This window comes from Grampus griseus, assembly GCF_964374135.1.
Source record: "Grampus griseus genome assembly, chromosome: 19".
Classification (NCBI taxonomy): domain Eukaryota; kingdom Metazoa; phylum Chordata; class Mammalia; order Artiodactyla; family Delphinidae; genus Grampus; species Grampus griseus.
The window spans coordinates 20,456,510-20,480,983 of record NC_139013.1 but is presented as its reverse complement, the minus strand read 5'-3'; the positions used below and the strand labels follow the sequence as shown (position 1 = coordinate 20,480,983).

General features: G+C 48.2%; 1 protein-coding gene across 4 annotated transcripts; it reads right to left on the bottom strand.

Annotated features, from left to right (window-relative positions):
- Positions 1-12,111: 12,111 nt before the first annotated feature.
- On the bottom strand, positions 12,112-24,264 carry LOC309836832 (protein C19orf12 homolog; the record flags this gene model as incomplete). Of its 4 annotated transcripts, none has more annotated exons than XR_014298180.1 (3): positions 12,112-13,052; positions 14,042-15,362; positions 19,910-20,093. XR_014298180.1 is itself a non-coding variant. In XM_082677016.1 (3 exons), the coding sequence occupies 2 exons, from the start codon at positions 20,067-20,069 to the stop codon at positions 15,097-15,099; spliced, it is 426 nt and encodes a 141-aa protein (XP_082533142.1). In that variant the 3' UTR covers positions 13,846-15,096. The 4 variants fall into 4 exon arrangements, 3 of the variants coding, with proteins under 3 accessions (XP_082533142.1, XP_082533140.1, XP_082533141.1); XM_082677016.1 differs by lacking the exon at positions 12,112-13,052 and adding an exon at positions 23,950-24,044 and having other exon boundaries at positions 13,846-15,362; positions 19,910-20,079; XM_082677015.1 differs by lacking the exon at positions 12,112-13,052 and adding an exon at positions 24,177-24,264 and having other exon boundaries at positions 13,848-15,362; positions 19,910-20,079.
- Positions 24,265-24,474: the final 210 nt, after the last annotated feature.

Sequence of the window (24,474 nt, the reverse complement as noted above, 5' to 3'; positions counted from 1 at the left end):
GGGTGTCTTCTGGCCCTTCCCTTGCCCGTCCCCCACCCTTTTGCCCTTCCAGGCCACCCAGGTCCGAACTGAGGGAGTCTGTGGTGCACTGAAACACCGAAGGAGCTTCCTTAGGGCCTTGGAGGGAGCAGTTCACATAAGTCCATGGAGCTGGACGTGGACCAGGCAGGGCGCCCCCGTCCCCAACAGACACCTCCAGCCCCTCTCGGCCTGCCTCCTCCTTTTCCCCTCCTGGACTCCCCATCTCAAAGCCTCAGACTGGCTTTGGATGAGTCTAGAAGGGAGGAACAGACAGTGAGGACGCAGGAAGGAGAGGAGAGTGAAGCCCATGGGAGGCTCTTGGGGCTCTTCCCCGCCCCCTTCACAGGCCCCCAGGGCAGGCGTGTCCCCGACACACGAGTCAGGGTCAGTGCCGCACGAGAAGCAGGGGCCAGATCCCATCTCCTGCTGGCTGCTCTCCACACCACAGAGCCCAGCTCTGACCGGAATGTTCCAACACTAAAGACAGAAAGGCAGGCAGGCAGGCGGGGGTGGGGGGGACAGAGGGAGGGCAGGCTGAGCCAGACGTTTCTGGGCAAAAACAAGAGGAAATTTCAGTCCTTGGAACGTCAGCTTAGGGATCCTGCCAGAAATTCTGACCCCAAAGAACAGGCTTTCCAGAGACCAGTTCCTGCCCACCGTGGCTCCCAAGCAGGGAGGGGTGGGAGTGGGGGCCTGGGGCCAGCCATCCTTGCCACCCATTCTTTCTCAGTACAGAGGGTCCTCTGGCTGCCCACGGCAATGCCCAGGGCTGAGGAAATCAGGGTCCCAGGATTCTGGCGCGCACACACACACACACACACACAAACTTTAAGTAGTCTGTAAATTACCAACATTCTAAAATGCCAAAATGCCTTCCTTTGTATCTCAACCAAGGCTCCTGGGGTCCCCACCCCACCCTCAGGAAGTGGTAGAACCTGTAAGGCTTGGTCTAAGACCAGCCACTAACTGACAATTTCTTTCCCCAACACCTGAGCTGGAGTAGAAGTCAGAGTTGAAGCAAAGGCAATCAGTGAGAGGGAGGGGGCCTGGGGGGCCACAGCGGAGGCAGGGCTCACGGGCGCCCAGCACTGAGTGGGGCTGGTGTGCAGATCATCACCCCAGGACAGGGCCAGGATCCCCGTGCTCTTTCTGTTCTGCACTCATGCTGTGTCCTCACCTGGAAACAGCAGTTTGCTTACTGCTCCCTACCCCCTGCTGCTGGAGCGAGTTCACGGCGTGGTGGGCACCCGTGGCTCACCTGAGTGCATGTTCCTCCCTCGGGGGGTCACACTCTGGTATTCCCTGGTGTGAAATAATACAAAAAATATATATTCGTCTCTGCCCCCAGTTCCTGGCACAGAGCTCCTAAAACCTTTGTAATTTCCCAAGTGATAAGAGCACAGGGGCATTTCTGACACAGAGCTCCTAAATCCCCTGGAACTTCCTGGGTGACAGCAGTGTCTCTTTTTCTAATGAAGCAACACTTAGTGGGCTGTAGAAAGACTGAGCCACGATTAGAAGCTCAGAACTTGTAGTTCCCCCCACCTCCACCATCCACGCAGACGGGGAGAGATTGAGTTAATGATCAATCATGATGGAAGCTCCGTAAAAATCCCACAAGCGTAGCGTTGGGAGAGCTTCTAGGCTGCTCAGCACGTGCAGGTGCTGGGAGGCTGGTGCACCCGGAGTGGGCACCCAAGCTCCATACCCCTTCCCACTCATCTCTTCATCTGGCTGTTCATCTGTATTCCTTATCATATCCTTTATAACAAACAAGTAAACAAGTATTTCCCTGAGTTCTGTGAGCTGTTCTAGCAAATTATCAAACCCAAGGAGGGGGGGTCACAGGAACCCTGATTTATAGCCAGTTTGTCAGAAGTACAGGTGACCACCTAGGACTTGGGATTGGCATCTGAACCGGGGGCAGTCTTATGGGACTAAGCCCTCAACACCAGTTAGTGCCAGAATGGAACTGAATTATAGGACATCCAGTCGGTGTCACAGAGAATTGCTTGGTGCAGGGAGGGGCGGGTGGGGTGAACCCCCGCACATCTGGTGTCAGAAGTGCTGCGAGTGTGGTACTAACACGAGAGAAAATGAGATCACGGAGTGTTTTTCCCACGCCCCTGGGGAAGCCCTCTTCCTTACCTTTAGCCACATGTTTTGCTGCAGCTGACTCACCTACACCCTGGCTCTAGAAATGGGCACAGGACATGAATCTGGACAACCAGTGCAACCACGGGACTAAGTGAGGAGACCTACTGAGAGCTGCGAGGGTCCTCCACCTGCGCAGAGAGAGGAGTGGTCCTGAGTCATGTGACAGGGGTCTCAGACCAGCTCTCAGGGCAAAGGACCAAGGAGTCCAGGTGAGGGTCTTGGGGCCCAGATTCACACCCAGAATGAGGCTGTTGCCAAGACACTGTGCAGATTTCAATTCAGTTAGGGAGAAATCCACCCAATGATGAACAGCTCCAAGATATGTAAACAGAACATTCACAGTGATTGTTTCCTTTATTCAAGTCAAAAACAACGCGACATCTCACTCAGGCAGTCTGTCTCACAAGCTGATTATCACATGAGTGGAGGAACAAACATAATTCAGATGAAAATCTGATTGGGGGAAACAAAGCCTGCCCAGCCCTCCTCAAGTTAGGAGAGCAATGATGCGGAGAGACCAAGTTCTTCAAGGATATACTTTGTGAAAGAACCCGTGTCCTCCAGGATTAGGTCCTAGGTAATTCGGCACATCGACCTCCTCTCCAAAGGTCAAGTAGTGAGCAGGTAGGAAAATCAACAGGTCTTCAGAGCATTACAAGGATGAAATTAGCACAGGGTCGGATATAAGAGCAGTCATCTGTCTGGGTTACCACTCTGGGACTTTTGTTTTCTTCCTTCCTTCCTTCCTTCCTTTCTTTCTATTCCTTCCTTCCTTCCTCCCTTCCTCCCTTCCTCCCTTCCTTGTTCCCTTCCTTCCTTCCTTTTTCTTTCTTTCTTTCTCTCCTTCTTTCTCTTTCTTCCTTCCTTCCTCCCTTCCTCCCTTCCTCGTTCCCTTCCTTCCTCCCTTCCTTCCTCTCTCTCTCTTTCTTTCTTTCCTTCCTTCTTTTTCTTCCTTCCTTCCTTCCTTCCTTCCTTTCTTTCTTCCTTCCTTCCTTCCTTCCTTTCTATCAAGGTCTAAACTTCATTCAGAAAAGTGCACAAACTTCAAGCGTGCAGCTCAGTGAGACTTTGCACACTCTCACACACACCTATAAGCACCACCCAGATCAAGATATAGAGCATCTCCAGCACCCAGAAGGCTCCCTCAGTCCCTCCCAAGCAGTACCTGCCTCCAAAGGTAACTGATGTTCTGCTTTCTGTCACCACAGATTTTTTCCTATTTTTTTAAACTTCATATTGATGAAATAAAATTCATACTTTATGACAAGACAAGAAAAATTTTAATGTAAAATTTTTCTCTGCCCATTTGGACCTCCTCCCTTTAGTGTGTGCTGTGCATCTGCATTAACCAGACCTCCTTAGGAGATAACATTCCTCCTTAATCTCATCAAGGGTCACAACTCTTTAGGCGATAACCTTCTTTCTTAATCTTGCAAGGGGCCATGATGACCCATGACCCACTACTCGCTTTGTACTCAGAGATCTGGATTGTGTAAACTGTCAACAATATGTCATTTAATACACAGCCCTTTGTCTCCAAAACTTATGTAACTGTGCTTTGATCTCTAACAAGTGGAACAGTTCTTGGAGCTTTCTGAGAGGCTTTTCCTGGGTTATAATCCTCAGTCCGGTTCGAATGAAATTTGCTATTTCTTTCTTAGATCGACTGATTAACTTTTCTTCGACAACATGAATAGAATCACACTGTATGTATCTTTTTGTTCAGGTTTCTTTGCTCAACGTTGTGTCTGTGAGATTCCTCTCTGTCATTGTGGGTGATGTGGTTGTTGTTTTCATCGTAGTAGAGTATTCTACTCTGGGAACCCTCCACAATTGTTTATTCATTCTGTTGCCAGGCACTTGGGTTGTTTGCAGTTGGGGTTATCAACGAATGAGGGTTCACGACCAATCTTATAGATGTCTGTTGGTGGACGTAAGCCCTGATTTCTCTTAGGCACATAACTAGGAGTGAAGTTGCTGGGCCATAGGAGAGATGTATACATGGCTTTAGCAGATGCTACCCAGCAGTTCTCGGTAGGAGGCAAACCAATTGGCACCCCACCGGCAGTAGATGAGGGTTCCAGTCGTTCCACATTCTCACCAGCAGTTGGTGTTGTCTGTCTTTCCACTGCTGTCATTCTGGAAGTTTACTTGGCACGTAGGCCTCAGACACTGCGCTGACGTTGGAGCCAGCCTCACCAGGCACACGGGAGGCTGCCTTTTCTCTCGCACTTGGGTGGAGTGGATGTGTGAGATGGAGATGGTGTGGGAATTAGGCCTGGCCTGCGAGAAGCAGTCAGCCTGCATATGGGATGCAAAATGAAATGGGAGAAAACCTGCCTGCCAGCTTTTAAATTTTTGTTTATTCATTCAACAAGCATTGATTGAGTACCTACAAGCACTGGGAATATAGCTGTGACCAAATCAGACAAAAATCCCTCCCCTCCTGGAGCTCACACTATAGTGAAGAGAGACAGGCAAATACAATTTTTTAAGGTATGTTATACTCTATCTCTGGTGTCTTCTCCAGCACTAGGGTGATTTCCAACCAAGAGGGGCCACCCTATTTGGAGATGCTCATGCCTGTCCCCTGTCAGTTCAGCTCTGCTGATGTGCTTTTACTTTTGTTTTCTGAAAAGATGATCTCCACACTCTTCTTGATATAGATGGTCTCTATGTCATCTGGGAAAAAACGTCTGTAATGGAGTAAATGTGTAGGCATTGAGTGCTGTAGGTGATAACAGTGCAGGTAGGGGACAGTGAGGGCTGGGCAGCCACAGTTCCAGATCCAGTGGCCAGGCAGGGCTTCACTGAAAAGGTGGATTTAAGTTAAGACCTGAAGGAAACGAGGCAGATATTCGGGAGAGGGAAGAAACAAGTGCAAATGCCTTGGGGTGGGAAGGTCGCTGCCCTGGTCCAGGAGCATGGAGGAGGCCAGTGTGGCTGGGGCAGAGCCAGTGGCCGGAGATGAAGGAGATGAGGGGTAATGGGGAGGGAGGTGAAGTAGGGGCCTGGAGGCACTGTAAGGGCTCTGGTTTTTCTCTGGAGTCAGACAATGGGAGTCATGGGAAGGCTTTCAGCTGAGAGGTGGCACAAGCTGACTCATCTTTTAGCAGGATCACGGGCTGCCATGAGCTTGACTAAGAGGGCCAGGAGGGCAGCTGGGAGATCACCGAGGAGGGAGAGATGATGGTGGCATGGACCAGGGCCCAAGTGGATGTGCTGAGAAGAGATTAAATTACGGATATACTCGAAGGAAGAACCAACAGAATTTGCTAATGGGATGGATATAGAATGTAGAGAAAGAAAGACGTCAAAGCAACTGGAGGCGTAAAGCCCCTTGTTTCTGAGATCCAGAAATCTGAAGGAGGAGCTGCTTTGCTGTTGTTGCTTGTTTGTTGTGGGTTTTTTGAGGAGTGGGGAGTATGGTATCAGGAACTCAGTTTTGGAATGTAAAGTTGGGAAGATTGAGCAAGCAGTTGTATTTAAGGGACTGGAGTTCAGGAAGAAAGTCTGAGCTGACAAACACTTGGGAATCTTCAGTGAGTGAGCAGGCTGTGCACAGGATGAGAGCCCCAGGGGGATGCTGTAGATAGAAGAGAGAAGGGGGGCTTCCCTGGTGGCGCAGGGGCTTCCCTGGTGGCGCAGTGGTTGAGAGTCCGCCTGCCGATGCAGGGGACACGGATTCGTGCCCCGGTCCGGGAAGATCCCACATGCCGCTGAGCGGCTGGGCCCGTGAGCCATGGCCGCTGAGCCTGCGCCTCCGGAGCCTGTGTTCTGCAACGGGAGAGGCCACAACAGTGAGAGGCCCACGTACTGAAAAAAAAAAAAAAGAGAAGGGGTGAGCCCAGACGTGGCAGCAATGTAAGTGTCCATCGATGGATGAATGGATAAAGCTGTGGTGTACATATACAATGAAATACTACTCAGCCACGAGAAACAGTGAAATCTTGCCATTTGCAACAACATAGATGGACCATGAGGATAATATGAGTGAAAAGAGTTGGAAGGTGAAAGAAAAAAATCATATGGTATGATCTCACTCGTATATGGAATCTAAAAACAAAACCCAAAAAACCCCACAAGACCCCCAAAACAAATGAACAAACAAAAAAACAAAACAAACTCATAGACACAGAGAACAGACTGGTGATTACCAGAGGGGAAGGGAGTTGGGAGGATGGGCAAAATGGGTGAAGGGGGTCAAATGTAAGGTGACGGATGGTAACTAGACTTTGTAATGAACACAGATGTTGAATTATAATGTTGTATACCTGAAACTTATACAATGTTATGTACCAATTTTACCTCAATAAAAAGAGAGAGGGAGGGAGAGAGAGAGGAGGGGTCAAGCAACGAACCTTGGACATTTCAGTGTTTACAAGTCAGGACTGGAGGTGGAAGCAGCAAAGATCAAGAAAGAGCAGCCGGGGAGGCCAGAGGAAACCAGGAGAGCACAGGGTCGGGGAGGCCAAGTGGAGAGGCGTGGTCAACTGGGCCAAATGCTGCCCACGGGTCGGGTAACATGAGGACTGAGAATGACCACTGGGTTTAGTAACGTGGAGGACAGTGACCTTGACAGGAGATCATTTAGTGGGTTAGTAGGAGCAGATGCCTGCCAGAAGGGGAAGAGACAAACTGGTGACAGTGAGTGTGGAAAACTCCTGTGAGGAATTCCACTGCAAAGAGAAAGAGAGAAATGGGGTGGTGGCTAGAGGGGGCAGCAGTGCCAAAGAGAGTTTTTTTAAACAGCTTTATTGAGATATAATTCACATTTCATAAAATCCACCCTCCCTCTTTAAAGTATACAGTTCAGTAGTTTTTAGTATATTCACCAGATTGTGCAACCGTCTCTGTTATCTAGTGTCAGAACATTTTTGTCACCCCGAAGAGAAGCCCCATGTCCATGAGCAGCCATTCCTCCTGTCCCCAAGCCCCTGCAGTCACTGATCTACTTTCTGTCTCTAGGATTTGCCTATTCTAGACATTTCATATAAATGGAATCATAGAATATGTGGTATTTTGTGACTGGCTCTTTCACTTAGCATATTTTCAAAGTTCATCCATGTGGTAGCATATATCAGTATACACATAATATAATTCTTCTTTATTCCAGAATAATATTCCATCGTATGTTATATACAATGTATATGCCACGTTTTGTTCATCCATTCACCAAGTGGTGAACATTTGGGTTGTTAACACTTTATGGCTATTGTAAAAAACGCTGCTAATAAACATTCGTTTACAAGTTTTTGTGTGGCCATATGTTTTCAGTTCTCTTGGGTATATACCTAGGAGTGGAATTGCTGGATCATATGATAATTCTGTTTAATATTTTGAGGAACTGTCGAACTGTTTTCCAAAGTGACTGTACCATTTCATATTCCCAACAGCAACATATAAATGTTCCAGTTTCTTCCCAATCTCATCAACATTTGTTACTGTCTTTTTTATTTTTGCCATCTGAATAGGGGAGAGTGGTATCTCATTGGGGTTTTGATGACTAATGATGTTGAGCATCTTCTCACATGCTTATTGGCCATGAATATATTCTTTGGAGAAATATCTGTTCAAATCCTTTACCCATTTTTAAATTGGGTTATATGTTTTTTTATTGTTGAGTTGTGAGAGTTCTTTATATATTCTAGATAGTAGTCCCTTATCAGATACATGATTTGCAATTATTTTCTCCCATTCTGTGGCTTGTTTTTTCACTTTCTTGATGGTGTCCTTTGAAGCACGAAAGTTTTTAAACTTAATGAAGTCCTATTTATCTATTTTTTCTTTTGTCACTTATGATTTTGTGTCTTATCTAAGGATCCATTGCCTAATCCAAGGTCATAAAGAGTTATTCCTATGTTTTCATCTTAGAGTTTCATAGTTTTAGCTCCTACATTTAGGTGTATGATCCATTTTGAGTTAAAACGTTTTATATGTTATAAGGTAGGGGGTCATCCAACTTCATTTTTTTTACGTGTTGTTCCAGAACCATTTGTTGAAAGGACAATTCTTCCCCACTGAATTTTCCTGGTACCCTTGCTGAAATTTTTGTTTTTTTAATATGGGAGAAATCATGCACATGTGCACGCTGATGGGACAGGTCTGTGCAGCGGGGGACGTGGCGATGAGGGGGAAGGAGGAAAATGACTGGAGCAGTGTCCTCAGGAGGGAGGGGGTGGGATCTGGTGTCCAGTGGAGGGGCTGGCCTGAGTCAAGAGCAAGGGCGGTTCATAATACCAGGAGGAAAGATGGGCACAGATATAGGGAGTGAACATTCTCTTCCAGTTAATTCCTTTTCTCAGGGAACGAAGGTCATGACCTGAGGGAAGACAGAGGAGGAAGGGTTGGGAGCTGAGGAGAGGCAGTGGGAGAGGAAGTGAACTAGGAAAACACAGCGGTGCTGAGTGAGGCCAGTCATTGTGGACAGGTGTTTTCTTTAGCCACACTCAGCTTGGCAGGTGCAGGCAGAAAGGGGGTAGAGATTAAGGGGTGTCATTCTCCAAGGCCTCTGAGGGCCACCTGTGCCTGGGACAGAAGGACAAGGCTGGTTCTTAGTGCTGAGGATGTTCATCCCGGAGGGTCTTCACCCACGCACCAGGTCAAGTTGTCATCTTAAGGCAGGGAGAAAATGCTGTTGCCCCTAAATCAGGTTAGAGAACAGGGATCTGGGAGGTCCCCAGTAAGCCTCCCCCTCCTAGCTTCCCACCTGCCGCAGTCTGCTCAGGCTGCCATAACAAAGCGCTGCAGACTGGCAGCCTAACCATGGACATGTATCGCTTGCAGTTGTGGAGGCTGGAAGTCCAAGATCAGGGTGCTGGCATGGCTGGGTTCTGGTGAGGGCTCTTGGCTTGCCAACGGCCTTCTCCTCCCTGTCTTCACATGGCAGAGAGAGAGACAGAGAGAGAGGGAGCTCTCTGGTGTTCCTTCTCGCAAGGGCACTAATCCCATTGTGGGGATGGGGGTCCCCACACCATGGCCTCACCTAACTCTAATTACCTTCCAAAGGCTCCATCTCCAAATGCTGTCACATTGGGGGTTAGGGCTTCTGCATATGAATTTGGGGGAGAAACAGTTCAGTCCATAGCACCATCCAACCTGATCTTGACCTCTAACAAGGACCACAAACAAGCCCAGATGCTGAACTTCAGAACAGAGAAGTGACAGAAAGAGGTTCCTGGTCCTTAGAGGGACATGTCTATATCACTGGCAACCTAAGGGGAAAAGAAAAATCTTTCATCTTTATGTCTTCTGTTATGTATCTTACAGAGTGGTGATGCCTGACGTGGTAGCCACTGGCCACACATGGCTTAACATGTGGCTAGTCAGATTTGAGATGTGCTGTAATTGTGACATATACACTGTTTCGAAGAGATAATATAAAAATTTGGAAAATATCTCAATACTCTTTTCTATTGATTACATGTTGAAATGATAACATATGTTGGCTATGTTGGGTTAAAGTATACTGTTAAATTTATTTTTTACTTTTAAAAAATGAGGTTACTAGAAAATCTAAAATTGTGTTTGTGGCTTGTATTATATTTCTGTTGGACAGACCTTAGAGAGAAGACCCTGTATCCAAACAGCTCCCAGCATGGCTGGCCCTCCTGCCTTGGTCAGGCGGCACATGTAACACCCCTAAGAGTTGTGCTTTGGAACCCTGCGCTGCAGTGGGACCTCGCCTCTGTAGGGGCAAGCTTGTGAGGCCGCCGCTCGTGATGTGGCCTTGAACAGTTCCTGGGAGGAGCAGCCCCAGGGAGCTGGGGACCAGGCTGGTTCTTGCCTGGTTTGCGGGTAGGTAAGTAATTCACATTTTAAAACACTAGAATCCCCTCAGGCACAAGATGCCCACACTCTGAGATTCTCATCCACCTGTGCCGCTTCCCCTGAGCCACACCCTTGGGGCATTGGAAGCCCTTGGGGTCACCAGCACTAGTTACAGCTTGTCTTTTTCTTTATTCCCCCCAAGCACATAAGTATGAAGTTGCTGTAAGGCAAATCATGCGCATGGAGCAATTCCACTGACTTTCATCCATCCACCCCCATTTACTACTTATTAAAATTGGCTGTTAGTATTCCATTACATTGCCCACATACACAGTTTAACTATTTCCCTGTTGTTCAACATCAGAATTGTTTCCCTTTTTTTCCTGCCGTCATAAACAGCAGTGCTATGAATAGCTTTATCTTTTTTCTGTTTGAATTATTTTATTGTAATATTTTCCCCGAAGTGAAATTGGTTGGCTGGAAAGTATATACAATTTTATGGTTCCTGCGACTTTTTTCCTTTAAATCACTCTCCCAAAAGACTGTATCACTATGTATTTTCTCCAGTGGAGTGTCTGTATGTGTATACATTGGTTTCCCACAGCCCTGCCAGCTTTGCATTTGACCATGTGTATTCATTAATACTAATTAATTAGTGTATAACAGATAACTCCTAGATACTATCCTTTCATTTGTTCAACTGCAAATGAGAACGAGTAAAGTCCTCCCCTTAAAACCCACAAAAATTAAATAGCCTCCAGCTCAATAATTTAGAAAAACGTTTTTTAACTTCCTCTATTTGCCAGCATTTGGGGTACCTTAGCAGCCCCAAGGCTGCGATGCAGCCGGCCAGGCCCAAGCTTTGCCTCCTGACCCGCTGTCATCATAATGGTCCAAGATGCCACCTCCAGCGAATAAAGCCATTTATCTCCTCCCAACAAACTGAAAATATATCAGACAGTCCTTCTTCCCTGTGTGGTTTAGATGAATCCTGGCATTGCTTAACTGCCATATGTTGATTGTTCAGGACTGAGAGACATTCTGGTTTATATACAAAAAGGTTGCAGCAGACATGGCTGATGTTCTGTTCATAGCTTATTAAAACCTCAGGAAAGGGCTTCCCTGGTGGCGCAGTGGTTGGGAGTCCGCCTGCCAATGCAGGGGACACGGGTTCATGCCCTGGTCCGGGAAGATCCCACATGCCGCAGAGCGGCTGGGCCCGTGAGCCATGGCCGCTGAGCCTGCGCGTCCGGAGCCTGTGCTCCACGACGGGAGAGGCCACAACAGTGAGAGGCCCGCGTACTGCAAAAAAAAAAAAAAAGAAAAAAATCTCAGGAAGGCCCCAGCCCCCTCCCAAGGGGCACTCACAAAACATCATCCTTGTGGAGCCACATCCTGGCCTGGCTGGAGACTCAGAGAAGGCTCGACAGGCCCGGCCCAGAGGGAAGAAGAGAAAGGATGCACCCGCTTCCCCACTAGGTGGCACCTCTCAATAAGTAACGGGGAGAGGACCCTTCCTCCACACCCTGAGCCCCAGTCCTCCCGCATTGCAACACACCCCGGTGTCTGCTTCCAAAAACCAGAAAAATAGAAAAGTTCGTTCTAGCTAAATATACACCATCTGCCTGGAAAAATCTCACTCGGCACTGTCGCGTCAACACCGAAGCAGGTTAATAACCGGCCCAGAGCAGAAGGTTTCTTTGTATAATTACTGGGTCCCCCACCAAGGCTTCCTCCTCAGCTGCCTCCTTAGGCTCCCGCTGCTGGCATTCCCCTGCTGCTTCCTGGCCACAAGCCACCACCGCCCCGCCAGCCCTCTGCTCAGGCCAGGGCCCCCTCACTCTCTGCTAGGCCTGGGCCATGGGGGCCCAGGGGCTCTCAGCACCGCCTGGGTAGGTGGCCGCCAGGTGGTCACCCTGGCCTTGTCAACCCCACTCATAATCCAAAGATAAATGACTCGAACCAAGATGTCAGTAATCACCCATTAAATTAATAGAGCTTTAAGACACTCTCATTCTATTTCTTGGTGAGGATGTGATGAGATGTGCACCCCCAAAACCTGTTGCTGGGAGAGCAAATGATTGATACTGCCCCTCTGGAAAGAATTTTGACCGAACAGAACGACAGCCTTAAAAAATATTACATACTTTTTAATCCAGCAATTTCACGTTGAGGAATCTATCTTACAGACTATCATAATCGAAAATATGAACATATTCTGTGTGCATAACATATGCACACAAAAACGTTCACAAAAATGCAGCACTATAATAGTAAAAACCTAGAAAGGACACTACAGCAGGTATGTATATATGGTTTAGTGCAGTGGAATATTATAAAGCCATTACACATGTTTACAAGAGATTTCAAAATACATCACAAATGTTATTTAATGTTAATTGGTAAGAGTGTTCAAAAAGGTCTAAACAGTAAAGATGCAAATATGTTAGAAAAACACATACATAGCATTAAAAGGTTTGCACAAAATATGCCAAATTTGTTAACAGTGGCTTTCTAGGTGGTGACACTTTTTTTTGTTTGGCTGTGCTGGGTCTTAGTTGTGCCACGCGGGATCTTTCGTTGCAGTGCGTGGGCTCTTCGTTGTGGCAGGCGGGCTTCTCTCTAGTTGTGGCGTGTGGGTTTTCTCTCTTTCTAGTTGTGGCGTGCAGACTCCAGGGCGCGTGGGCTCTCTAGTTGAGATGCGCGGGCTCAGTAGTTGTGGCACACAGGTTTAGTTGCCTGGAGGCATGTGGGATCTTAGTTCCCCGACCAGGGATCAAACCCTCATCTCCTGCATTGGAAGGTGGATTCTTTACCACTGGACCACCAGGGAAGTCCCATGGGTGGTGATACTTTTAATGGTTCTTATTTCATTATACTTTTCTGGATTTTTCTGTTTTCAGCAATGAACACTGACAAATAAAAGAAAAGAATACTGTTCATTCAATGACTATCTAAAAACAGAGTTAAAGGAATATATAAGAAATTGGTATAGTGGCTGTATCTGGAAAGGGGGCTGGAGCAGGGGTCAGTATAGGAGGACGCCTTCCTTTTCCATTTGTATCTTCTGATGTCTTCTAAGTTTTGTACCAGGCTTGTTTTACCTATTCAAAAATAAATAAATGAAAAAATTTCAAAGAAGATGCAGAAATACTAAAGCCACAGTTGCTGGGAGTAGAGTGTGAGGGGAAAGCAAGGAAAGTGCTTTCAGCTCCTGAGGGAGATGAGACTCAAGGCCTGGACTCCTCTTGGGCCCAAAGTCTACCGTAAGTCACCCAGGACCTGGCTAGGCCAGTGACTTTATTCTGTAAGGCCTGCTTCATTTGACCCCAAATAGGTCAGGAGTCAGGCCATCTCCTCCCGAGAGTGGTTTTCCCAAGGGTAAAGGTAGGCAGGCCAGGGAAGGGACTCCAGGGGACACTGGTGCAGGACCTCTGAGCTGGGACCACCTGTGTCCCCTGGGCCTGGCAGAGTAGGACCCAACACACGAGTTGAATTGGTGGGGCCCCCCATAACTACCCAGTCACCTTCTATGAGTCAGGATAATCATCTAAAAGGACCCCACCCTGCCCCCCATCAACCCAAACAGTGCAAATGTCCAAAGTGGCTTCATCAACCCCAGGAGTGTGGCCTGTAAAGGGCACCTGATGTGTGCTAGATAAGGCCAGATAAAGAGCAGCTTTTCTGGGCTTCCCTGGTGGCCCAGTGGTTAAGAACCCGCCTGCCAGTGCAGAGGACATGGGTTTGATCCCTGGTCCGGGAAGATCCCACATGCCGTGCAGCAACTAAGCCCGTGCACCACAGCTACCGAGCCTGCGCTCTAGAGCCCGCGAGCCACAACTACTGAAGCCAGCGAGCCACAACTACTGAAGCCCGCGTGCTTAGAGCCTGTGCTCCGCAATAAGAGAAGCCACCGCAGTGAGAAGCCCGCGTGCAGCAACGAAGACCCAACACAGCCAAAAATAAATAAATAAATTTATTTTAAAAAAAAGAGCAACTTTTCTGAGATAAAAGCTTGATCCTTCCTTAATCACCCTGGGTTCTAATTTGCCCTGAAGTTTTCTTTACACACACAGAGGTGCGGGATACTGACTCTGCTCAGCAGGGAGGACAGTGCAGCTTCCTTCCAGGCCCCTGGGACCCAAGGGACATCCTGTGGCTGCCAGGGAGGCTCGGGGCAGTGTGTGCTCACAAGCAGCACAGGGCACCACAGCAGCCTGGAAAGTCAGGTCACAGGCCCTGGAATCCGGGGCTTTCATTCCTTCTTTAAAGTCACAAATCTGACACCTTCCCTTCCCTTGTGCTCCATGTGTACAACTTCAAATGTCAGAGATACTTCACACAAATGGGTGGAGAAAAGGACTGTTCAGAAAACATTTATTGTAGTTTGATGACACTTGTCAAACTGTGGTTCTGAAAGCAAAGCAAAAACAATATTAGGGGAAACTTAGGGTGGACTCATTTCTTAGAGAAAGTTTATGATTCTACCACTTCAGAAAGAGCAATAATTTACTGAAAATATTTAATTTAAAAAACAGAACTCAGGAACTACTATGACTTTTCAGATGGGGAAAGCAAGCCCCTGGGAGGGTGAGAGCCCAGTCGGGCAGCTACTGGGGGAGGGGCTGGGTGCCACTGACGTTTGTGGCTTCACTCAGCAGGCCGACTGCCCCCTCCCTGAGACCACTCACAAGTCACTGGGTGAGGAAGGGGCATTCAAGAGGTAAACATGATTCCAGCAGGGGACAGCCCCAAGGTCCCAAAGGAAGGCTGGTCCTGCAACGGCTGCCTGGACAGGCGTCATCTTCACATGATGAGATGAGAAGGCTGAACGTGAAGACCTTCTTCCAGCTTCTGTGTGAGTGAGAGTAGATTCAGAAAACTGCCACTACATGGCAGCAGTCACGGCTTTACTGTTCACCAGCTTCCTAGCTGAAGGGTTGTCAGGGCACACAGGTGCACACAGCCACAAAACACGGCATCTTCTCAAATAATTCCAGACCGGCACAGCCCCAGCCTCTCCAGCAGGAGATTTTGCTACAGTTTAGGGTAATATTCTGATGATGTGGGGCTTCCTGCAGCTCCCCAGTCACCTTCCATGAGTCGGGGGGAATCATCTAAATGGACCCCGCTTCCTGGAGCAGAGGCCTAGTCGTCGTACTGCACTTCCGCCCGGAGCTCCTTGGTGACGTAGTTGGCCAGCATCGCCAGCAGCTGCTGCTGCAGGGCCTCACTGCCCATGACCAGCATGGTCAGCTGCACGGCGTCCGTCCATTGCAGGTGCCTGACGATGGCAGTGGCTTCGTTAAAGAGCTTCTGCTGCTCGGCAGGTGGCAGCTCCATTATGATCTGAGGAACTGGCTTAAACTGTCCACTTGTCATCCACGCGCCTAACAAACCCCCGACGGCCCCCCCTAGAAAACAGGAAGGACTCAATTAGTCGGTCATTTATATTTCATAAACGATAGTCACAGGTTCTCGCTGAGTTCACATCTACCGTTGTGACGAGTGGGCACATTCATGAGCAGGTCAGAATGGGCTTGGCTTCATGCCTGCTCCGCCAGGAGGGCAGAGGGCAAAGGTTGACGTGGCCTTTGGTCGATTTGGCTCAGATAATTGACACCCAAACATGCCCTCCCCTAAGCTCTGCGCTCACAGTGCAACACAAAGCATCTCCCCTCCTGAGAGCTGTGCTAACTAAAATCCTCTTCGTGGGCGGAAGGTTTCCATGCTTCTCATAAAAATCTCTCTCATCTCAAAGAACAGGGCTGAGAAGCAAATGCATTTTCAGGGAGAACCATCTCAGTGGTGAGGCTGGATGGCTAATATGAGTCTTAGCTCTGAACTTTGAAATTTCCAGTGGAACCACGTGGTTATAAAGGACCCTGCAGACAGATGAGGAGGTATTTTCTCTTGAAACAATGTTTTTCATACAACCCCTCCAAAGTTGTATGATGATAAATAACAAATTTAATGTATTCAACTACTTCTCTTTCTGCTACCCCAAAAGGGCACAAACATTATTTTTAAATGTCAATTTATTATTATCAAAGTTAAAGCACACTATTTTGGAATTTGAAGACCTTGTATCAATGGAAAGTTCTATTTAACCAGGTCAGGTGCAGTCTGCTACAGGAAGATGTCCTAGAGCAGGGGTCTCAAACTCAAGTGCCTACAGGGGTCAGGCAGGTAGCTGAAAGGAGTGAAGCGAGCTGAGTGGGACTGTGGTGACCTGGAGAGACAGGTCGCTGTCTAAAGGAGACATGGCTACCCTACGCCAGCCAATTGCTGCCACATGGAATACCAAGTATGTATCTTTTAAAAGTCTTATGATTTTTATTTATTTATTTATTTTTTGTGGTACGCGGGCCTCTCACTGTTGTGGCCTCTCCCGTTGCACAGCACAGGCTCCAGATGCACAGGCTCAGCGGCCATGGCTCACGGGCCCAGCTGCTCTGCGGCATGTGGGGTCTTCCCGGACCGGGGCACGAACCCGTGTCCCCTGCATTGGCAGGCGGACTCTCAACCACTGCGCCACCATGGAAGCCCTGATTTTTAAATATCGGCAATCAGATATTGAAAAGACGCAGCCCAGCTGGATTTGGTGACTTTCTTTAAAAGAGTAGAGTATGGAAAGGGGAAACAGTAACTTTGCAGTGGAGAAACCTGGCGACATGACCCTTAGCCAGGTGATCAAGGTGAGCATCACAAGGGAGGTCCTCTGGGTGTCATATGTCCCTGAAATGTGTGACAATACTGCACCTCCACGGTATTCTTTCCAAAGATCCATAACCACAGTCTACTCGTGAGAAAGACATCAGGCAAACCCAAACTGAGAGGAGCTCTCCAAAATACCTGACCAGTACTCCTCAAAAGTATCAAAGTGGTAAAAAACAAGACGAGAGAAACCCTCAGAATGGGAGAAGATATTTGCAAATGAAGCAACCGACATGGGATTAATCTCCAAAATATACAAACCGCTCATGCAGCTGAACATCAAAAAAAGAAACAACCCAATTCAAAAATGAGTGGAAGATCTAAATAGACATTTCTCCAAAGAAGATATACAGATGGCTAAAAAGCACATTAAAAGATGCTCAACATCACTAATCATTAGAGAAATGCAAATCAAAACTACAGTGAGGTACCACCTCACACCAGTCAGAATGGCCATCATCAAGAAATCTACAAACAATAATAGCTGGACAGGGTGTAGAGAAAAGGGAACCCTCATGCACTGTTGGTGGGAACGTAAACTGGTGCAGCCACTATGGAGAAGAGTATGGAGGTTCCTTAAAAAACTAAAAATAGAGCTACCAAATGATCCAGCAATCCCACTCCTGGGCATATATCCGGAGAAAACCATAATTCAAAAAGATACATGCACCCCAATGTTCATTGCAGTACTATTTACAATAACCAGGACATGGAAGCAACCTAAATGTCCATCGACGGAGGAATGGATAAAGAAGATGTGGTACATATATACAATGGAATATTACTCAGCCATAAAAAAGAATGAAATAATGCCATTTGCAGCAACATGGATGGACCTAGAGATTGTCATACAGAGTAAAGTAAGTCAAACAAAGACAAATATCATATGATATCACTTATATGTGGAATCTAAAAAAAGGTACAAATGAATTTATCTACGAAACAGAAAGAGTTACAGATGTAGAAAACAAACTTATGGTTACCAGGGGGTAAGGGGGAGGGATAAACTGGAAGACTGGGATTGACATATACACACTAGTATATATAAAACAGAAAACTAATAAGGACATAGCACAGGGATACTCTACTCAATACTCTGTAATGGACTATATGGGAAAAGAATCAAAAAAAGTGGGGTAAAAAAAACAAGACTGGGGAGACTGAAGAGACATGACAATTATGTGCAATGTGCTGTCTTGTGCTGGGTCTGGGACAGAAAAAGATCATGGATGTAGAAACTGATAAAATCCAAATATAGTCTGAAGAATAGTTAATAGTAATGTTAGTGTTGGTTTCTTAGTTTTGACAAGTGTGCCTTGGTAATATAGGAACTGAAACTGGGTGAGAGATATATGGGAATTCTCAGCATTATCTTTGCAACTTCTCTGTAAATCTAATATTATTCCAAAATAAAAAGTTTATCTAAAAGAATGCAGCCCAGGCCACAGAGAACCCATTTGCAAGCTGGACTCACCCAACAGTAAGTAAATCTTGCACTGTCTCAGGAAACCAAGTATGGAGGCACCTGGTAGCACACACCTTCTCTGGGGACCAGCCAGCCTCATGTCCTAGAGGCTGAACACTGCCCTTAGACAGCTTCCCCCCAGTCTGAAAATAAGGAGCATTCTAGGGAGGGAGGGCCAGTCATTTACAAGTTTTACTGAACTTTTCCCCATGACACCAGTGAAACACTTAAGAGCTGATAAGAGTTGCACTCATCTGCACTAAACCTTTGTGAGAACATCAATATTTGATTTAGAGCAGCACTTAATGCAAAAAGTCGCCAGGAAATATCGACCAGAAAATTACCAAGTCTTTGGAGAAGAAAAAATTCCTTTGTTTTCTGGGTAAAATGATGCTCCTGCCCATGACCAGGGGCTGCAAGTAGCGAATCCCTGGGGTTCTCTTTGCAGACATCCTGTTCTCTACCAGCTTTTACTCAATCTGAATAAAATATGTCCTCCCAAAATGGCATTTGGGCACAGCTATATGATAAATGATCCCAGCTAGCCTTCCCTGAGCACATTAGATGGGGTGGGACAAAGATATAGGATGTCACTGAGGAAGAAGGAAATGGCCTTGTCTCCTCCCTCACGGGCTACTTCCTGGATGGCAAGAAGCTGAAGTCAAGACTCACTAACTCACAGAGTCTGGAAATGGAAATGCATAGATGGAAGGTCTGGGGCCACCCACAGGCTGATTTTTCTCCCCGGTGTGGGCTCAGCTTAATACAGTGTCCTTGAATGTCAATCCTGCTACCAGAGGGAAGAACAGAGCAGGAAGCCTTACTGGTGAGCTGGGACACAGAAACCAACCTCAGCAGAAAAGCAGTCACCTCTCCAGCCTGTATTCATGTGAAGACTGCAAGCCATACAGAAAGGACTTCCACCAGACTGTGAGCTTTCCCAGGCCCTGTATCCCACCACAGGCTGCCTGGCACAGAGGAGGCATTCAGTAAATATTTACTGAGCCCAATGCAGCAGACCATGCCTTGAGCCGATGCCCCTGTGTTGCAGGGTCCATCTGAGGCACCTCGAGGGAGGCCTTATCTGGCCCCTCCTCAAGTCAGACCTGGACAGCAGCCAGCTCTCTGACACCACCCCTAGCCCTGTGGTTTGGGCCACAGAGGAATTCTTCCGGTTCATAATCCAAAGGAAGCAACTTCATTCTAGCAACAATGAATGATGGGAAAATCAGCCAAAGTTTCATTTATTGCCAGAAACGGGTTCCCAAACAGAAGCAGGTGGTAAAAGAAGGGGACAGGGGTGATCACTCCACGAGTTAGCTTATTGCTTTTCCTGCGTTGGACTGCTTGCTTTCAGAATGGGGAAGCGCCCTGGGAACGAGCTTATGTAAAGTGGCTCTACAGCATCGGCCCCCAGTAGGTGCCTGGCAAATCTCAGCTTCCTCTCTGGATGTGTAATGGTGATGGGGGGAGGGAGACTGTCCAAGGAACCCAGGACACCCCGAAATCTTCAGACTCTAGGACACATCCCTGGGGGGAAAGGTGTCCTCCAGGTCTGCATGACAGATGCCATCTGAGAGAGCCCTGCACTTCTGAGACATTCACACAGAAGCTTGTGTTTTTAACAGGACGACTTATGTACCCAAAGATCATTTCACAGAAGCAACCTCAACTCAACAAACTTCTCACACAGGACAGAGGCTTTTATGAGGTCTCTGAGGTTTCAAAGGTCTTTTTTTCCCAACAACTGCACTGTCCCTGTGAGGCACTTGCACTTACCAACGGCTAGTCCTGGTGGGCCGCCCACCAAACCACCAACGAAGGCCACGGCCCCTGTGACCAGGGCGCCCCTCCCGGAGTGCCTGACAGCCGCCCTCATTTTCCTCTCCTCAGAGACGGAGCACAGCAGCCTCATGATGTCCTCCACCGCGACGGGCATTGCAGCAGACCTCGAAGGAAGCATTCCAAAGGAGAGTTTTAATGAGTGAAGCATATTTCTACCCAAATGTTGCTCTTCCTAAAGTTTTAAGGAAGGTTCCCCATTTTTGGTACAGAACAGTACCTCTGCTGTATGCACGATGACAGCACTCCCCAGTCATGTGCCAAGTCCTTTGCCAAAGAGAAAGCAGGGCAGCTTTCAGTTAATAAGCAGACTGAATCAGCAGGGTGGATGAAAGGTCTTCTCTGCCCTCTGATTAACTTCTGATTTACAACAGGTTAAGGAGCAACGCTGGCCACATGTTCCACCAGTTCATCACGAGTGAGGCAAGTCTGAGCTCTCTTGCATCAGGGCCTTGCACCTGGCTCAGGCAATTCCCGAGCACAAACCTTGGCCGAGTGCACAAAGTCCCAGCCCCTGGTCGTCTCCTGTGTGACAGGGCATCTCTGCCCACGCCAAGCCAGAGAAGGGGAAAGCACAGGACTCTGCAACCGCACAGCCTTCACCCACTGGATGACCCTGAGCAGAATGGCAGATTCTTCACCTGTAAGATGGAGATAAACCACCTATAGGCTGGATTCTTGCAAAGTGTTAAGTAGAATGGAAGCAAAGTGCCTGGAGCGAGTCTGGAACACTGCAGACTCTCAGACATGATGGCTCTAAATAAACGTTTGGTTCCTAACATACACCACTGGCTTCTATAAGCAACCACTCATAGAGTCAATCCAGTTCTACTTATGAGACATCAAAGGCAAGGACAGGATGATGTAGTAAGATGAAACAACCAGAGAATAAAAGAAATCAAAGAATTCCAGGGGTTTGCATATGGATGGACAGATGACAGATGGATGGGTGTACTTTGGAACAATGACCTTTAGAACAATCCTCTGGGGTCAGGAAACTGTTTGCCACACTAGCAGGAAAAGGACAGGCAGGGGCAAGGGTGAGGGCAGGTCAGGCTCCGCCCCAAGGCTGGTGGGAATGGAGAGCTTTGGCACTGATGGGCCACCTGGCAGGATAGGAAGTAAAATCAAAGCAGCAATGAGCAGGTGATTCTCCTTCCAGCTTCGGCTAGACCCAAGGCTCGGTGGGCGCTTTCCTTTCTCACCAACACTCCCCTTTTCATTTAAGGCTGAGACATGCAAACATTCACTAAAGGAACTCGACTGTGGAAGTTTGGAGCAGACTCTATTACTAAATATCTTTTGGATATATGAGGTTTTTTTTTTAAACCCAAGGATAATCCAGAATTAGTCTCTAATGTAAAATTATCCTCCCAATCCCGAGAGAGAATTCTCAGCCCTTAGAACAAATCTATGGATCTCCTGTATCACCAGTCAGAACGTCTTTGTAGTCCCAGGAGAGGTAAGAGGGATCCTGTGCTCCAGCCCCTGTAAATTTCCCCTCTTTTCCTTTTATATTCTTGACATCAGTGATTCTCCACCAGTGCATAGGAGTCACTGAAGATCTTGTTAAACACGGCCCCTATGGGCAGGGTGAGATTCTGTATTTACAAGCACCCTCAGGTGATCTTCTGCCCTCACTTTGGACAGCAAGAGTCTATGAGAGCATGACTCAAGATGTTTGACGTCTGTTACTCAGTCCTTGAGTTCAGAAATGCAAAGAGGCATCCGCCAGATGTGTCTGTTCACCAGGGGTGTGAGAGGCAGTGGAGGGGCAGTCCTGCAGGGTTGCCCAAGGGACTAGAGGAGAATTCAAGTGTGTTTGTCCTTGCTCTGGCTCCCAAGTGTCCTGGATCTGCTAAAATGCCTGCTAGCTTCCAGGTCCCTCTGCTCACCAGTGGTGACCACGTGTAGACAGAGCACATGCCCCCTCCTCCTCCCTGCAAGAGAGCCTCCTTCCACCCTTCCAGAGGTCAAGAATTTTCCAGGCACAACTGTCAAGATAACATTATAGCATTAATAACAGCGAAGGAACTGCACTCAGAAATGGGGGGAGAGAGAGTAACCTGATTTACCCAAAAGCCATGGTCCTGTAAAGCTATGCAAACAAAATGTTTAATTTCAAGTACATATTAAGATAACCAAAGGAATTAATTTCATGGTAAAACCTTTCAAAAAGCTAAAAATCCTCCTGTAAAATATCTAGTCACCTTCTAGCTTAGCTCTGGTTTATATCCAGCTTTTTATCTGTCACTTATGCTGAAAAAAGGGAGATGAAGCACCCTCTGGAGGCTGCAATGAGCCTCCCATTCCCAGAGGCATGAAGACCTTGAGCCTTGCCATGCTTGATCTGCAAGTCTGGCTTCTAGGCCAGTGTACTCTGCCCAGATGCCACTCCTAAAACAGGTTTTCTGGAGAATTATGGATCTGTATTCTTGAAACAGTTTCTGCACAGCAAGAAAAGGTATGTAAAAGAGGAAGGAAATAGATATATACCCATTTCACCCTCTACTGTCTATTAAAAAAGCCCACAAAACAAAAACCAAAAAAACAGTTTCCAACCTGCTCTGAATGACTTTAGGTCGAAACCCACAGGGGCTAATGAGACATCACTGTGCAAACGCCACTTCCAACCTCCACTTAGCCCAGTTGGGCCAGCACAAGGCACAAGCCCAGAGCTCTGTAGGACTGGAGAGCCAGCAGGTGTCATGATGTGTGGGAGGGGAGGCAAGGAAGTGGCCTGATTCCAGCTGGGTTCAATGGTTCCACACCATGGGTAAAGAGGTGGCATTGTGGCTGCCTCCATCCAAGGGAATGCTGGTTTAATTTCCTTGTAAGAATCATTTTAGAAGTTAGAGCATCAATAGACTCTTGTTGTGGAAGAAAGGTTTGCAGCCCCATCTCCTGAGCCCTCGCTAAAAAGCTCAGCCTCCCAACTTCTCCAGGGCTGCCAGATTGAGGAAGGAAGCCGGTCCTGCTTCTCCTTCTCCCACTCCAGCTGCCTTTGTCTGTAAGCAGTAGAGAAGTGGGTGAGGAGGGAGGAGACAGGAGCACTCTGATGGGGACAGACCTCAATGGGGCGGGAGTGTGCCTCCCCCCATATCACACCTATTTCAGAATCAGGTTTGTCCACGAAACAGGCTCCGGTCACAGGAAGCCCATCTGCCAGCCACAGGGAAGGCAAATGCCAACGTGAAGCCCTGGTTTCGTGTAAGCACCCAGGCTGGTCTGCCGATTACAGCAGGGATCTGGGGGAGAGGGAGATGAGCCTGTCCCTGAGACTATAGCCTGGCTTTCTGAGGTGGACCAGATTGTGAGAGATGAGGAGAGGAAGGCTGCAGAGCTAACACAGACCTCCATGCACACAGCTCTTTTTAAAAATTAGGAAAGCAGGGCCACTTAAGAATCAGAGTGATGTTGCCCACCTGCAATCCTCAGTACTTTCTACTTTGCTGGTGAAATTTACAAAGCTCCAGTGTGCCCACTGGCTCCTATAAACCGTGTCTTTCCACCTCTCTATGCCCCAGGGCAAAGACTGGATCCCATCAGCAAACATTGTCAGATTAGCCCACAGACTTTTTAAAAACGAATTAGTTGCCAGAATTTTAAAATCAAGAGATTTCACATACACCTCAGACTTGTGATTTCTCCTGAAAAATCAAAAGCACAAGCCACACTGGGGCCGCCACCTGCAGCAACGCAGGCCAGAGCCGAGCAGGACCCTAGCAGAGCACACGTTACCTACCTACCTGGCCCATGAGCAAGTCGCTTCACACCCTCTCAAAATATTCCTATTTCTTTTGTTTGTTTGTTTTAAAGGCTAAAGAAGCTACCAGTCCCCACAAAGTTAATCTCCCCCAGCCCCTAAATCAGTAACATCCCTTCCTGATCACCTCTAAACTAGCGTCCAGATTCTCTTCCCAGAGGGCAAGGCCAAGGGTGCTCCGCCCTGCGGATATAACACCAGCCACACGCACCGCGGTTCCTGCGGGAAGTCACACGCGCGGGCACACGCACACACAGGAGTTCCTGCAGGAGGTGACACGCACACACAGCCCTCCGTGTACCCCGATTCTCCATATGGAAAATGAATGCACGAAGAGCGTGCGCCCAGCACGGGAGAGCCAGGCCCGCGACCAGCTGGCATGCCAGCCGCTCCGGGCGCCCCTCCCCCTCCCGACTCCAGCAGCTCGGAGCCCTTTACCTGCAGAGGCGGCGCCGCGAGGTCACAGGCCGGCAGGCGCAGGGACACCAGGCCGCCCCTCCCGGCGCGCAGGCCCCACCCTTCCGCCTTCCGGCTCTTCAGCGCTGGGCCTTCCGGGGCGCCACCCACCTGGTCGCGCAGCAGCAGCAGCCGCCGCCGCAGCCGCCGCCGCAGCCGCCGCCGAGCTCTCGGCCCAGGCCCGGCTCCGGGAGCGGCCCTGCCGGATGCGGCACCTGGAGTGGGGGCCCTGGGGCCCCGAGGCCGCGCGCACCCCTGCCTTCCACCCCGCCCACATCCG